The sequence below is a fragment of the Triplophysa rosa genome, linkage group LG17 (genome assembly GCF_024868665.1).
Source record: "Triplophysa rosa linkage group LG17, Trosa_1v2, whole genome shotgun sequence".
Classification (NCBI taxonomy): Eukaryota; Metazoa; Chordata; class Actinopteri; order Cypriniformes; family Nemacheilidae; genus Triplophysa; species Triplophysa rosa.
In genome coordinates, this window is record NC_079906.1 from 15,412,228 (window position 1) to 15,429,833 (window position 17,606).

Sequence of the window (17,606 nt, forward strand, 5' to 3'; positions counted from 1 at the left end):
GCATTAAAGCTGCAGTGGAGGGGAGGAGATGGAGGTAGGAGGGTAGATGAAGTCTAACCTCCTCTGAGTGTTAACCTCCTCCTCTGAGTGTTAACCTCCTCCCCTTCGTTCCCCGTGCTGTCCTCCCACACGGCCCACCTGGTCGAGGGAAACCTCTCATTGCACCTGCTGACGGTTTGTGATTGCCAATTAACGCAGATGTCAAGATGTCAATCTCACTTGACTTTCGTCTGAGCTATGCCGATTCAAAACACTTCCAGCAAGAATACGAAGAGAAAATGGGAGGCAGTGAGAAACTGCTACAAGGAGCTTTAAATGCCATTATTCTTAATGCCTTTTTCCCAGTGTCTAATGCTTCCCTGCATAATTCAATCTTCCCATACAAGGAAAGTGAGGTGGTCAAACTATTGCTCCAGACGTTGTATTACTTAACACGTAATGAAGTTGCCCAGGGTGAAAGTACTTCATTGCTGTCTGTCAGAGTAGCCATGTGAGCCGATGTTGGACGAGCATTTTTGATAAAGACTGCACTTCTGAGATAATAGGGTTTGTGTATTACTGTGTGGCTACGACAAGTCCCAGTGGGCTCGTGTGAGAATTTAGCACATGTTTTGCAAGGAAACACAAAACTGGAACACGTAAAACGGCAAACTGGAGGCAATAACTTTTTATCACAGACTTTAGTTAAATTTGGAGCATCTGAAAATATCTTGCAAACCTATATTGCCTCCAGAACAGAAGGTCTTCTTGCAGACTCTTCGGGGACCTGAAATGCTGTGCTTCTTTTAGCGACCCAAAAACTGACATCAAAACAACATTTAGAGGACAGATTGACAGGAACAATATAAAATCATTACAAACTAAATGGCTGTGGTTTAATGGTAGAAGTTTCAACACCCACTATGGACACCTGGGTTATATATTCCACTCTGAGATCGATAAAGTAGATCTGACTGTATTTTTGCTCATGGGAGGAGTGGGTTACTGTAGATGAGAATTTGCATTTGTGGTTATTTTAGTTTACTAAAATTAAAACTTTGAAAACGTCTCTGTTCATTGAAATCAAATAAAATATTGACCTACAAATTATGGGGAAAAACTTAACTAAAGGAAAAATTGAAATAAATTGAAATAAGTTTAAAGCACTAAAATTATAATAATAAACAAAAACTAAAATAGAAATTAATTAATATTATATAGCAACATAAAAAATAAACAAATAAATTATAAAATGACAAAAGCATATACCAAAATGGTTGGTATACCAAAAACTAAAATTAACATAAAAACTAAAGATCTAAAAATAAAAGCTAATTTAAAAAAAACTAAATAAAACTAAAATGAAAACTATAATAACTCTGGTGTGGAATGTATAAATGATATTTTCAGCTCTGCTGTAATTAATAAAATGTTTTATTTTCGCATTGACCGGCCGGTCAGTCTCACGTCTCGCCGATTCCAAGCCGATCTTCTGTTGCCCGTGATGCAGGCAAGAACGTCACAGCCGTCAGTACACTCAAAGCCGCAAGTAAACATGTAAACGTGCGTGCACACAGCCTGTCTTTCATGGCTCGTTTATACTCGCATGTCTCTGCTGACTGACGCGCATCTCTCATGTCTGCACGCACGTGCACACGCATCATGTACTGTACAGACAAAAAGGTGCACTGTAGTTCATCTCTCGCTGCTCCGTCTACATGGGGTATGTATGCTAACAGTGATGCTATTAGCATCATGCTAAACTCATGTTGAAGTCGTTCACTCTGTGTAAAACAAACGTAAATTCCATTCAACCTGATTGCTTGTCTTACGTTAAAACTGTGGTAATTTCACCTAGGTAAAATGACATTCAACACGACTTCTACTTGTTTTTAAAAATCCAAAATATAAAAAAATGAATAAATCAACCAATATATGTGATATATCTGATTGAGTTCTTTACTAACAAAAAACTGCAAATACATACACATCTTTAGAGTCGAATTCACTCATAAGATTTTTAACTTTTTATTGAAGTTGTAGCAAAAATCAACCCACTTCTTTTAATACTACAGACCCAAGATAAAGACAATTTATCTTACATTTCAGAAAAAATGAAATAAAGCAATGTTAGTTTCAGAAACAGAAACAGACAAGAATAAAGTTGAAGTATTTTATTGTTATCTTAGACTTTTGTGAGATGAGTACAAAAATGAAAAAGGAAAATTAAGTGACATGTTTAGTTATATTTTATTATTTGTACTTATTTTCAGTCACAGAGTTCTTCAATTTAAGAGTTGTTTGGGAAAGAGAAGATTCTGTAATTTAATGCAGCTTGGAGAACTGCATTTAGGGAAATTGTAATGTTCAATCATTTATGTAATAAAAAAAATGTGTATTGAAGAAAAGTTTTATATACCGTATACTGTCAATTATAGTTTGTGGATAGAAAATCGGAATCGGCAAAAATCGGAATCGGCAGGTTTCACTTGTAATAAAATCGGAAACCGGAATCGGCAAAGAAAACTGCAATCGGTGCATCTCTATTGAATAACGTTAGGTCGTGGCAATAAAGTCTTCCATGCATTGTTACAACACACTCACAAAGTTAAGGCTGTCAACAGGCGGGAATAATACGTAACTGTAAAATATAGTTTAGTCAGCACTCAGCGGATGGAGAGGAGCTTTTACGTGATACACTGCACACAGTTACGAAGCACTGGTCCTTGGGGAAAAGCCAGATATAGTTCATCATTAAAATGAGGGAATGCTTCAAAGATCGCCCACGGAAAATGAGGGTAACTTGTCAGAATTTAGGATGTCTGCCATCCTACCCCTCCATAACAGTTAGAGATTTTTAGGTATGAGGTGTGTGTAATACCCCCCGTTTTGTGTGACGTCTTTTTGCTCTGTAATATTTCACAGCTTTGGTGTTGGTTTATCTTTTTTGCCTGATTTACTCTATCCACATCCAGTACTTATCCTCAGAACTCGGTCTTTGGTCTGTTCTAAGATTTCGTTTGTCCTCTTGCAGGGGACAAAATGTACATTGGTTTATTAAGTTTATTTATAAAGCAAAACATGAATCCATGTATACAGTATTTTTATTTAGCCTAGTTTGCACCCTAGTTTGCAAATCAAATCAAAGAAGCATTTAGGTCTTCTTTACATTTGGATAGATGGATTCCAAGAATACCATATACTGTTTTAAACGGACAGTTCACCCAAAAATAAAGATTCTGTCATCATTTACTCACCCTCGAGTTGTTCCCAATCTGTATTTGTTCCAATGAACACAGAGAAAGATATTTGGAAGAATGCTTGTAACCAAACAGTTCCTGGCAACCATTCACTACCATAGTAGGAAAAATTACGATGGTAGTCAAAAGTGCCCCAGAACTGTTTGCTTTCCTACATTCCTCAAATATCTTCAAAGAGAAATTTATGGTATGGGAGGACAAAAAAATTTATACAGATTTAGAACAACTTGAGGGTGAGTAAATGATGACAGAATCTTCATTTTTGGATAAACTGTTCCTTTAAACGGATAGTTTACCCAAAAAGGAAAATTCTTTCACCATTTAAATACCGTCTTGTCATTCCAAACCTATATAACTTTCTTCTGCAGAACACAAAAGAAGATATTTTGAAGAACGTTGGTAACCAAACAACACTGCCCCCCATTGACTTCCATTCTATAGACACAAAAAGATTTCCCAAAATACACTTACACAGTCCTATACAGGTTTTGAATAACATAAGGGTAAATAAATTATGACACGGTTTTTTTTTGAAATACTGAAAAATATTGAAAATAAATAAAAATGTAATTTCTTGTATTCATAAGTTTATTCAGAGCAGATCAAGTCATTTATGAGGTTAAATACAGCTAAACTTCTCATCATCCCATCAACTGCGGGTCATGTGGATGCAGCGGAATGTAATTTTCAACATGTTCTTTTGATGGATATCTTCATTAGGGAGAAAGACTGTTGCATATTTAACACTGTTGGTGTCCTGGACTTTAAAGAGACATGTTCACAAACAGTCACACTGATTCACACGCTTAGACAAGAACTCAGCTGGACACCCGCACGTATACATGCCTAATGCTCCAGTTTTGTATTCATGGCCCATGGCTTTTTTCCCATTACTCCACATGTCAGAAGCAGTTTGGTGCAGGTGTATGCGTGGGGCCACGTTTACCCGTGATGCTTGCCGAATGGGGATGCGGAGGAATATCACCTTGATAAGGATTTCGTTTTATCAGACAAGTTCAGACCCAGCTCCACAGAGAAGGATAATTATGGCATGCCTGTGGGGCACTACAAAGGATTCACTTTCATACTTCATATAAAAGATACAACAAGAAAGCATGCTACATAATACATTGAGATTTGGGATAAATCGAAAGCTTTAAAGACGGGTCGTGCTGCATTTAAATGTTTTCTGTGGACAACTTTTTGCAGCCACCATGAAGCCATTCCTAAAATTGGGAAGTCACTTATCAATGAGGAGGCTTTCTATTTGCAGTACATGACTGTTGTTCTATTATTTAACTGCTGAGGTATTAATATTCTGTGGTTGCTTGTTATCTTGTTGGAATCATTGATGGGTGACTTTCCATGATTTCTTTCTTTATGGCGAAATAGCGCTTCAAGAGAGCTACGGATTGTGCGTGGCAAACAAATGATTCAATTTTCACACCTCGGGTGTATTAAAACTGCAATTAACACTGGTATTCCATCTATTCACCAGATAATTAAAATATGCAAAAACATTACAGCATTGTCTGGATGAGCCAATTACACTTGCTTCCACACACAGGGGCAAAAAAATACAGACCACTCAAATTAAGGTCAAATTATTTAGCAGCAAAAATTAGATTAAACTGCTTACCGCTAGGGTTGCAAAATTCTGGGAATTTTCAAGGCTGGAAACTTTCCATGGGAATTAACAGGAAAATAAGGGAATTAACAGGAATATATGGGAAAAAACGGGGAATTTACAAAATTGCAGGTTACACTATAACAGGGGAATTTAAATGTAGTTGAATAAAAATCTTGCATATTAACCTTGGTTAAAACAACCAGATTTAATGCATTTTCAGTTGAATTTCTAGTCTACCCTGCACAATTATCAATCACATCCCCACAGCACACTGCTTAAGCCAATTGCACATAGAATCCGAAATTTGCTTCAGAAAGAATAAATATTGAAGAATAAATTTAAATATAATAAAATGTGTCAATCACATTTACAAACTGATATTTTGATATTAATTGGTTAAATATATTTAACTATGGTTTTAAAGTTTAACTAGCAAATACCATAATGTGTTTATTCAGTAGCTAGCCAGCAAATCAGATATGTTAAATGTAAGCCAGCACTATTTGACAATTTATGAGGCTAGCTAACACAAGCTGTGATGCTCTTTCTTCTACTTTCAGCTAGCCAGTTTTCTGTCATCATACAGAAGTACAGTAGGCTACTGGTCAGAGGTTTGGACTAGGGATGGGCGATATGGCCCTAAAACTCTATCATGATAATTCCTGGTATTTGTTGCGATAACAATAAAAATGACGATATATCCATAACGCCATCCACCGCTATTTTTTGCGTCAAGTGATAGTAGCTGCATGTAGTCTAGACCCTCAGAAAAACAAATATTATCAAAAAGTAAAACTTACCCCAAATCAAACAGCTCCTAAAATATACATACAGTATTTTTGTAAATATAAAATATAATAGTGAGATTCGACTTCAAAAGGTTGTAGTAAAGAAAAGTTAAATGAACTAAAGCTCAATAAACACATCATGTCATACCTAAAACTGTATATATTCTATTGTTGGGTGGAAACGATCGATCGCATCACGCTGTTAATCACTCTCTTGAACTGTGTGAACCTTCTCTTCTCACAGCAACATACACTGAATCTGTCTATGACTCGCGCTACAGAAAGAGAACAGAAAAATGCGGATAAAAGAAATCTAATTAAATAATCCATGCTTTTATACGCTCATAAACATATTTAAAATAACGTAATACAAACTCGCATTTGTACTGTATGTAAACAGGCAGCAGTGCTGTGCACGCTGTGTCGCTATGAAAGCACATGTGGGCGCGAGCTGCGCACGGGACGCTCCGTTCATGCTGTATATAGGCAAGAAATCATACTAAACAATTTGCGCACGCGCTCATAACATCTAACGAATGTTTAAATAAATACTTTTAGCCAAACTAAATGTTGTGGTGTAACGTATTATGATTCAACGAATACTTAACAAACGAATTAAATAAAACGAAAGTGAAACTAAACATTAACTCGGATGCATCTACAGTGCCAACCTAAACGAGATTTAGAGCTTTAGTGCAAACTCTTTCTCAGCTTCACGTCCGCCCTCCGCTATACCCGTTTTCGCTTCACATATGAGCTGTGAATGGGTCTCACAAAGAAATACGTCATCAACTAAAATTTATCGTTTATATCGCGGGAAGACTAATTCCTATCGTGTGGGGAATTTCTACCGGTATATCGCAAACGATATAATATCGCCCATCCCTAGTTTGGACACATTACTGTTCTAAATGATTTTGAAAGACTCTTATTCATGAAGCCTGCTTTTATTTGATAAAAAATACAGAACAAAACAGTAATATTGTAAAACATAATAGTTTTCTGTTTTAATATTTAATGTATTTCTGTGATGTAAAGGTGAATTTTCCATACCCATTACACCATTCTTCAGTGACACATGATGCTGATTTCATCAATTTTGTGTTGCTTAATATTTTTTGTAATGTGTGATCATTTTTTCTTCGAATAATTAAAATTATTTGTTATTACTATTTGTATTTTGAAACAATTAAATGCAGGCTTGAATGATGATCACTTAAAATTGTAATGTATACAAATTTTTGACCAGTATTGTATATATTAGGTTATAGTTTGTTTTAGCAAGCATGCTGATTGAGGAGTATTTATTCATATAGCCTAGAATATGTCTATTCATTTGCATGAATTGTAAAATATTCATTACCACTAAAATATGTTTAATAAAATATATTTAACAAAATATTGCAGTTTTTCAGAATTAAAGTTCTACTTATATTCAAATCAGTCAAAAATGTAAAAATAATAATAATCTGTATTAGTTTGCATGCATGTCAGATTATAACCAAACAAAATGTTTCTTAATAATTCCCATAAATTCCCGAAAATTCCCATAAATTCCTGGTATCTTTCAAACTTGGAATATTTCCAAAATTCCCCAGATAAAGTTTCCGGTAAGCTGTTCTTCTGGTACAACATTTTCTCAGCTGCCGAGCCTCTGAAAATCAGAATGAATGAAGAAAAGGGGGCGGGAGATTATTGGAAAACCACTTTAGATACTAATGGAATCCTTACATTGGCCTTCACATGTAATGACACTGTTGTCGTCATTCCAGATAGACTTCATTTAGCTAATCATTCCTATGTTTAATGAGGCTGTGACATCTGATTGGAGGTTGACCTTTGTGTTAAAATATAATTTGACATGCATGAATGTGTGCAAGTTTTCCCATTCGTGGCAGTCATAAAATTGTTCTCGCTTGTTTATTACGTACCATGAATCTAATTATATTGGAGTCTTTATTGTTAATATCCCTCTCGGCTAATGTAATCTATTGCTACTGTCCAAAACTGCCAAAGATTAATAACTTCAAAGTAGCATAGAGCTGCAGTTTTAAATTGTGGGATCAAAACATATTTCCCTGCGATCATCAGTGAGGGGGTGTGGGGAGGTCAGGATATTTGTCTTTTATTTTTTATGCCTATGGTTGCACTGTGCTCTCTTGTAAAACCTAATTGTGCATTAAACATATGTCCAATTTACACACTGTAACAGATCTCAGTGTACAGCATACACAGATAGTGTCAGACCAATTTGTAAAAAGTGTCAAGACTGCTCCCCTCTTTGCACAGATTTATGGAGCACAAGTTGATGTACCCAGAGGGCACTGTACTGAATGGATGACTATCTTAACACTTTGCAATACCAAACAAACAGGACAGATTGCAGCCTAGGCAAACATGAAAGCTAATGGTAATCATCTTTCTTTTAGGAGAGATGAGGGAAATCGCAACAAATGAACAGAGGACAGTAATGCCGCAGTTCATTCGCAAGGGCTTTGTGTTGTTTAATTTCAAGAGTGACGAAAATCAGAAAAATCATTTATTTTGCACAATGCACTTTGCACGCACAGCATAACTCCGAATTTTGCGAGTCGGCTCTGACCGCTTAGTTGTGGGGGTAAATCACAATACAGTATGGCAAAATTTTGTTTATACTGTAGGCTGCTTTCTAGGGCCAGTGATAGCATGACATTACCTGTATGCTATAGTTTAGTGAATTCACACAAATGTGTGTGTGTGTTGGTAAACCCTATGTTGTCTCCACACAAAGTTTGACCTTGTTTGGATATTATTTTGGTTCTCATGAGAAAAAAATGTCTCATACTTTTTTATGTAAAAATATTTTAATGTAAAAATGCAGAAAAGCAGATTGTTTTCAGCAAGCGTTGGGTAAAGGTTAGGTTAGGTTAGATGACATATACAGTATATACAATATGCAGATTGAGTTCTTATAAAACATAGTGTGTGTCCGTGCATGTATGCGTGTGTGTGTTGTGTGTGTACCTGTATTGTGTCATTTTTATGCTCAGTTTCTCAATTAATTACGGTTAAATGCCGCCACATCCGACAGCCAGAGGGTGCTCTCGCGCAGAAACTCCAAACGATTACACACGTAAGCTGTGTCTCAATTCCAAGAATGCAAAGAACGGACTGTTCTTGTGGAGACCGGTCTTGCGAGGCAGCCTCGGAAGAACAAACTTGGATGGACGCGTCGCAGTGACTTCTGGGAATTCAAGCGGATTCCGTAGGCACGCAAGGCTGCATACGATGCATCCTTGATATCGAGAACACATCCGGGTACGTTCATGCGTTCTCTGTTCTTGTGTTCTTGAGTATTGGAATGGACTTTGATGGTTATTGATGATGTAGAGCGAGAACACGAAGACACAAGACCGCTGAAGAACGCATATTGAGAAACGGCCTGTGTCCCAAATGGCATACTATACACTATGCAGTTAAACTATGCACTACGCGTACTCAACCATGTAGTGTATGAATTTTAGAAGGGTAGTATGGTCCCAAATGGAATACTAAATGGTTTTATACTAACCGGAAAAATATCGGTTTCCCAGACGAGCGCAAATGACGTCAATCGCACGGCACTGTGCGTGTGAAATAAAACTCAATTTCAAATCAAATCAATGTACATTGTACATTTAATGTAGTTTTCATCTGTTTGCCCAGCACTACTTTAGTCATCATCAGATTGAAGCGTTATCGCTCAGCAGGAGAGTTTGGCTGAACAGCGTCTGATAGCCCCATCTCCCTTCTGCTACGCAAGCCAAACTGCGACCGTTGAGTGCGTAAGGTGTGCACAGTTCCGCACTTCATATTTTCGGTTGAAAAAGTGCATCATCCGGGGTACTTAAAGTGCACTTCTTGTTTAAGAATTTTCAATGTGAACGCACTACTCACACTATTTATACTACAAATGGTGTAGAATAGTGCATAAGTGCGCGATTTGGGATGCACCTGTAGTTCCAGGAAATGCCAATGATCATATTCTATCGCTGTTCTTCAAACCTTTTCAGGTATTTTCATGATAATGAAGTATATTTAGAATGACGAGTGTTGCTTTTTCAAATGCACGTTATAAATGATTCAATCTCGTAGTAATTTTAGATCGAGCAATACTTCCTACTGATCAAAGAGCCGTAGTTCACGGAAGAGCTGTGCATAAAACACAGAATCGAAACCTAGACTGGTATAATTATTATGGATCGCGATATATATCGTCACAGCCCTAGTACCCACTTAAGTATATTTTGGAAACAAATTTGTACTCAAAAGTGACCAAAACCTGACAAATCCTAAAAAAAACCCTCCTTTGACAAACACCTGTTATTTTTGTATTAGTTGCTTGCTTTCCATAATTAATCTGGGCTTTTATCCACTGCAAAATTTTAAGAGAATGCCAATATTTTTTACCAAGATGTATGCCCTTGGCCCTTGAACAATTCAACCACTTTCTTTTCTGTAAGTTGCCTGAGAGTTGCGTGCCAAGTAAAACTTTGTTTAGTATTGTACACTCGATTTTTCTACAAAAATACCCACACAATATGTTTGATGCAGTGTACTGTGTGGTATGAGCACCAAAGAGCTCTGCACCACATGCATGCATGAAACCATCAGATACCACAATCTGTAAAATCTGTACCTTACGTAACTTATAAAAAGAACAATTCAATTAAAAAAAATATCAATTCAATCATTTACTCCAAACCCATTTTACATTCTTGCTCCTATGGAACTGTAGAAATTCTCAAGAGTTTCTCCTTTTGTGTCTCACCGAAGAAAGTCATACGGGCCTTTGACTTAGGTACACGATAACCAAATTGGGTAAACCATTCTTTTAAGTGTCTTATGTAGAACCATTATACAGATTACAAAACAAAAGCTAAATCAACTTACAGAGAAATGAATAATGCATTAGTCATTCACAATTCTCTCTTACCTGGTGTGTCCCCAAAAGGTTTCGGTGGTTTGGCAGTCACTCTAGAGTTAGTGCTTGGCTGTGTGGTGCTGTGCCTCTTAGGGTGCACGGTTGTAACAACCGCATACGTCCTTTGGGGACTGGTGGTGCTAGTCACTACTGTTGTAGTGGTGGGGGGTAAAGAGGTGACTGTGGGGGTTAGGGTCCCTCTCGCCTCCTCCTCAAGTCCATCATCGGGCCCCGTAGGACCCCATACAATAAATCCTGCCACTGTGGTGGTCCTCCCCTCAAAAGAGTCATAGCCCCCTTTCAACTGCCTCCGTGAACGAGATAAATGAAGGTTTAAATCAAATTTACTCCCCTCCGCTGATGCAGCCAACTTCCTTTCAGCCAATTTACACTCCGCACAAAGTTGTCCTGTATGGACAGACCTGCGGTCCTTTCGGCCCCACAGTTTGGTGCCCCCCAGCTCCCTGTGGCTCCCTAACAATGGCAGGAGAGGGGGTGCTCCACGAAGTAAGACACCCAGAGTCCTCAATCGCTGGCCAATAAGCGTGTCCCGAATGGATGGTGGGTGTGGCTGCCGGCGAGGCACTGATCTAGGCAGTAGTTTGAGGGCGAGTCCCTGTCCTGCTGGTGCACACAGAGACAGATCCATTGTGAGATGCACAAGGATGAAGAGGATCCACATTCTACATCCCAGCATTCCCCCTGGTCTCCAAGCAACCACTGAACTGTGGAGCAGAGAAAGAAAGAGAGAAATCAGGACCTTAATCAAAGCGTTTGTTTTATCCTCTGTTGCCACATCAGAGAGCGGGAACACACTAAAAAGTTCATCTTGTTAGATGTTTTAAGGGCTGAAGAGATAGGCCTATATAGTACTCTTTGTAATGTCCTTATTTCCAACACCATTTTCCAGTCTAGTGATTTTCGCTCCAGGCTTCGTTCTGCTCTGTGACTCACTAAATTCTCATAAATTGAACTCCAATATTAATTAGATGTGTGATTCCCCTGTAACAATTAGATACTGAAAGCACACTTCAATGTTGTTTTCAAAGACATTTACTTTTGAAGACATAGCCCTTGCATTCATCAATGACTTTGTATCTGATACATTTTAAATTGCCCCTAAAATAAGGGGCTGTCAGTGGTCTAACTGACTAGACACAAAGCATTTAAATCAAAAATTGCCACATTTTCACTCCCTCATTTACGGCTCTCTGTGACTTTCTAAGAGGTCTTGTTTTTTTGCTTGCAGGCTGAACCATAAATGCATTGATCTAAGCTGCTATAAAAACATATGAATACAATGTAATAATCTGTATTGATCCAGAGAGAGACTTCATCAAGATATGTCTGTAATCTTTCTGTCCTTCAACAGTATTGGTCACGGTCAAAGGCTAATTTAGAGGAATTAATGAACCCACACATGAACGTATAATAGCTATGTGGTGCATATTTCATAAACACAATTGTAATGGAGATGGATTCCCATATAAAAGGAAAAACACCAATGAAATGATTAAATAAAACACATATCATCTTTTTACTTTCTCCTAGACAGCAATTTCATAAAATGGACATTGAATGGGAACTTTTGCTTTGTGTCAAATGTTTCATCTAATTTTAGAAGAGATAAAAAATGTCACAAATGAAAAAACTCAGTCTACAAACTAAAGTCTGCAGTCTGCAAAGCCTACAAACGAAATAAATAATGTTATTAAATATATTATTAAATTGATCTAAATCAAGATTATCTCTAAATTAATGAACATTTTTATATAGCTCTGTACCTGGCTCTTAAAGGAACAGTTCACCCAAAAGTGAAAATTCTGTCTTCACATACTCACTCTCAAGAGTTCTTGGCTACCTGTTGACTTCCACAGTGGGAAAATTGTTTTGTACATTTATTTTTGAAAATATTTTGAAGAATGTAGGAAAGCAAAACTGTCCTTGGACACTTTTCACTACCATTGTAATTTTCCCTGCTATGGTAGTCAATGGTGGCCAAGAACTGTTTGGTTACAAGCATTCATCCTAATATCTGTCTTTGTGTTCATCAGAACAAAGAAATGTATACAGATTCAACTCGGGAACAACTCGAGAGTGAGTAAATGATGACAACATTTTTATTTTTGGGTGAACAGTGCCTTTAATGTATTCCAGCAATTATCTCATTCGTTTCTCTGTAATTTCAGGAAAGATCTAAGACAAAGTTGAGACAAAGGATGTCATATTTTATAAATCCCTTATTAAAAAAAGGCTTTGGCACACGACAAGAATTCAGCTTCACTGCCATTACAGATAAAAGGAAGTTTATGCTCCTTTAGTATGGAGAGCCCTCGCATTTACCTCTGCTTAAGACCATGATCACTTAGAGCTTGTTTGGCATGCTGCTCCATCTGTTTGCCGGTTGAGATGGATTTCCCGAGCACGCTAGCAGAGGGCCATTGCAGTCCATTTATCCACCTCTTCCAGCCTCTCTTCATATATACCACCCTTGCTATTAAAAAACGTACTTGTGGGATCTGGTCTGACTGAACTGGGTCAGGACCTTGGGTTGGCCACTCATCTGAGAGATTTTACCTCACTAATAAGGTCCTTCAATCCCACTGGGCTGACCCCCAGGCCCCCCTGACTCACACTCCCTCTGCTAATGTGTTCCATTAAAACCTAATTCCTGTCAAGAACGTCACTGTATTTACTTAAGGCCACGTATCGGAAGGGATGTCGTGCTATTAGTGATCACCCATCCGGTGGTTTGTGATAAAATTAGGTGGTATACCGTAATGCGAGTTCACACAGACTGCTGTGATATTAATGAAATTAACTAAAAGGGTCGCCAGACAGGGTGAGAAAGAGGAGAGAAATTCAGAGTGCAGATTACCATGAACAAACCCTCCTTGCTCTTTACTTCTAATAACGCATCATCTACAATTCAGGTCAGCATAGCAAAGCCCATTTAGATCCTGCATTGTAATTCAACACAACAGCCAAAATTCAAAGGTCTTGTTTCCATTTAGATTTTCATAGCAAGCAATCTGAATTCACAGCATGCCAAGAGAGACGTACTAAATACCTGCCCTCATTCACAACCTGTTTATTGTGATACCGTAAAACCTTCAACACTACACCTGTAAAAATACTTTTCATTTGATTATTATTTAATTTTTTACCTTTACATGACATGTCTCTCTCTCGCTCTCCATCTTTCTCTCTTTAAATATAAAGAGCTCATCTGTGTACATGTATGTTTGTGATATACTGTATATATACAGGGCATGTATAGATATATGCATTGTGAAACCACTGAATGTGAAAAGCAATGAAAAACAATAGAACAGAAATCAACTGAATATTCATTAGAATAATAGTCACAATGTTTGCATGCATTGTAAAAGGTTTGTTCATGGATTTAACAGCAGCACAAACATAGGTTCTGTAAGGCTCTTTATACATCTCTGAAGACATAGGTATGGATATTATATTGCATTTCTGTCAATAGATCTCACATTGGACCTTTAAGTAAAGAGAATAACATTATAAACTCAGCTATTTCTAGGCATACAAGTAGGCTAAAGCTCTTGAATGCATCTAAAAAGGAAAGAGTACATATCCAAACGGTAAAATCACCAAAATGTATTATAAACTTTGCTTCTCTAAATAAAGCTTTAAATAAAGGTTTTTTTGTGTAACACATAAATAAAAGACTGCTGTAGGGGCCTAACTGACCCATGCTACTCAGTCAAAGACTTGAAAGACGTAAAAGACTGGGGGCTTGCTTTCCCACAGCAGCCATTCTGAGCATCTTAGTTATGGAAGTATGGTCTGGCACTTTTATATTGTTTCACTAACCCACAATAGAGTCTGGGAAATATATAGAAAACAAACAAAGAACATCCAACATCACTAAAACACTCAATGGCTTCAGGTAATACAGTAAAGAGTCTGACTAATGAATCTCTTTCTTACATCGGATCTGTACGCGGTTGTTAATGATAAACTTTTTGAGCGTGGTGCACTTCAGCACAGCTCTTCTTCACCGGTGAATCATTCAAACGTCTCCGATTGGCCAGTATATTCATACCATGAACTTGATTGGCTGTAATGCTCAAAGCTGTAGCAGAGCAAAAACACTGTCATCCACATTCTTTCATTTTCACCTCATCTTATTTAGATTGCGACTGTCGTAGCTAGTTTTTTATTATGCAGGGACTGCTTTTCCTCTTTTATCTTGAATTTGGAGAGCAGTTTTGTTCACGTTGTTGTCATTATTTCCCAAAGCCTCTGTTAATTTCCGACCCTGATGTAAACAATGTATGTTGGGAACCGATACTATCTGTTAATGGAGCCTAACATTAACTTACACAATGAAAAGATGTTTAGGAACCCTAAAGCCAAGGCTAAACAGTGAAACTTATTTAAAACACAATGCTTCCTTTTTGTGTATTTCTAAAGTTTGTATGAAGTACACCTGCTTAGAATGTTAAAAGAAGTAGGGGACCTCTCCCAACACTGTTTATATTTATCTAAGGTTAGAAAACGCTGGGAAAACTTTACATTTACGCAACATTTAAAAGTGTAACGTTAAAAAGTAGGTAAAACAATAATGGTATGATTCAACAAAAAATACTTACCTGGCTGAGTCTGACTTGAAATGGCTAGCAAGCAAGCGTGTACTTTTTAATATTCCATTTGTTTAGCAAATTGCAGCGATCCATTTGCTTCTTTTCTATCTTTCGTCAGTCTTTAAAAAGAAATCTCAGATTTCGCCCTGTACAATCCATCGCACAACAACTTTTTTCTGTTCTAAACAAAGTAAAGATAGCGTTAAACACCGACTCGCTTGATTTTCACGTGTTGACGTCATGTGCAGCACTGCCGCCAAACGTCAAAATAAAAGCTTTGTTCAACGAGAGTTGAAATTTGATGTCAATCAACACAAGTAGCGAATCAAATTTTGGGGTGGCAGGCACCCAGGGTGTCCAATTGGATGCCAAGGGTGTTCAGTGACACCTTGGATCCCCCTTTGGCTCCGCCACTGACTGTAAAACAACAAACAGACAATCCTGATGTAGCTAATAAAAACATAAACCTTCCGCAGAATTCTATAGACGGTTTCTTTTTAACAACATAATCAAACGTTACTGCGCATGCGCAGTTTTGTGACAGCTTAACTTCCGGTACACATTCACAAACCTGTAGATTATTTCTAATAACAAGCAAAAGAAACAGAGAAGAACCGTTACTTGGCGAAACTTGTCTCTCCGATATTTTGAATTTAGAATGCGATGCCAAGCTCAACCACTAGATGTCAATGTACCATACGGTTTCTTTAAATGCGACAAAACTACAGGACCCATTGGACAAATTGTTTATTTAATAAAATAAAAATAAAAACATATAACAAAATTTAACAAATAATTTATTCAATACAATTATTATACAGTAAAATAATCATAAAAATTAATATGAACATAAATTAAAAAACATATGAATAGTTATATTATTAGACACTAGCCAAACACAAACCGGAAGTTAACTGGGGGTCAGGCACGCGCGCGTCCTATGAAAATGTCTATAGACAGTGTTTAAAGTTAGACTAAAGTATGCTGTAATAAAAAAGCAATGCAAGCGTACCTTTCTTAAAATCCAAGGAGATAACACTGAGCAATGTCCCAGTTTACTATAAGGAGATTTGGTAGATGAGCATATGGGCAGCAGTAAATACAGGAACATCTAGTCCTGTGCATTAGTCAGCTGTCCTCACATCCGATGAGCTAAAGTCTTCACACAGGACAATCGAGTGCTGTGATCTCATTGGTTCCATTACGAATCCTCACACATAATCTCCACACACAACGGAACCCGCAAAACCCGATCGGAATGGTTTATGACGGTAAGCCGAATGCTCGCTGACATATGACTCATGGGCCAATTTTTTTCAGCTGAATTACACTTCAGAGAAGTGTTGCAAATAAATATGGATTCCGTTTCTGTATTTTGGATGAGCGAGGAAGCTTATATGTGAGTCAGTCGGATACGCATGCAACCGAACCTGTGGATCAGTGTGTTGGTTTATCCTAAGCAGAGAGAATTTAAGGAAGCAGATGAAATGATCAGTACAAATTTTATGCTTACATGTATTCTAATCGTATCCAAGCAAAACATTGAATGGTGTAACATTTATCTTCAATGATAAAGGCATAATTGTGTTTTTGTAGGATATTTAGTCTATGCAGTTGGCAGATGCTATTATTCAAAGCAAAGTCCAATCAGTACTTTACACTTTACATATGGATGCAAGCAATACAAATTAGGGCTGTCACGATTATTAAATAATCGTCTCATCGCGATTGTTTCAGATCATCGCAATTATTGCACATCCCTATAGAAGACACTAGGGGGAGCTGTAGTGCATCTGCATATTGCACATTTTATTGTATATATTGTAACTAAAGCATGGTAATACTTGTAAAATGTACCACCACAACACAATCACTTAGCATATACCATAAAAATAACCTGCAGTACAATTTAATATTATTTCAGTGTGAAAACCAGTCTACCAAAATCTCATTAACATAGAAGTAAACTTTTATTGTAGTCTTGCAAGTGAGAAAAAAACAGACTAGAAGCTTTTCTATGACTGATAGCATTTTAATGGTGGCTTCAATTCACTTCTGATCAATTTACTTCATTTACAAGTATTTGGCGGTTGTATTATTGACAAGTAAAAGCCTAAACCTTAAGTATGATGACCCAATTTTTTCCTAAGTATTTCCAAGAAAAAGAACATAGTCTTTATATTCAGAACAATATGGTCGTTTCAAAGCTGAATAAAAAATATATGAGAATTAAAAGTCAAAACTCTAAAACAGACAATTAATCGTCATAATCGCAATGATTTATACAATTAATCGTCAGCCAAATTTCACAATCGTGACAGCCCTAATACAAATAAAATAAGACATGCCATCTCTGTTTATCCCCAGTAAACTTCCGGTTTGTGTTTG

At 37.2% G+C, this 17,606-nt stretch overlaps 1 protein-coding gene across 1 annotated transcript in view; it reads right to left on the bottom strand.

Annotated features, from left to right (window-relative positions):
• Positions 1 to 17,606, bottom strand: part of ajap1 (adherens junctions associated protein 1) — a 50,861-nt gene that overhangs the window by 19,129 nt on the left and 14,126 nt on the right. Inside the window, exon 2 of the mRNA XM_057357230.1 lies at positions 10,612 to 11,324. Coding sequence (XP_057213213.1) covers positions 10,612 to 11,324 — 713 coding nt within the window. The remainder of the gene's footprint in view (positions 1 to 10,611; positions 11,325 to 17,606) is intronic.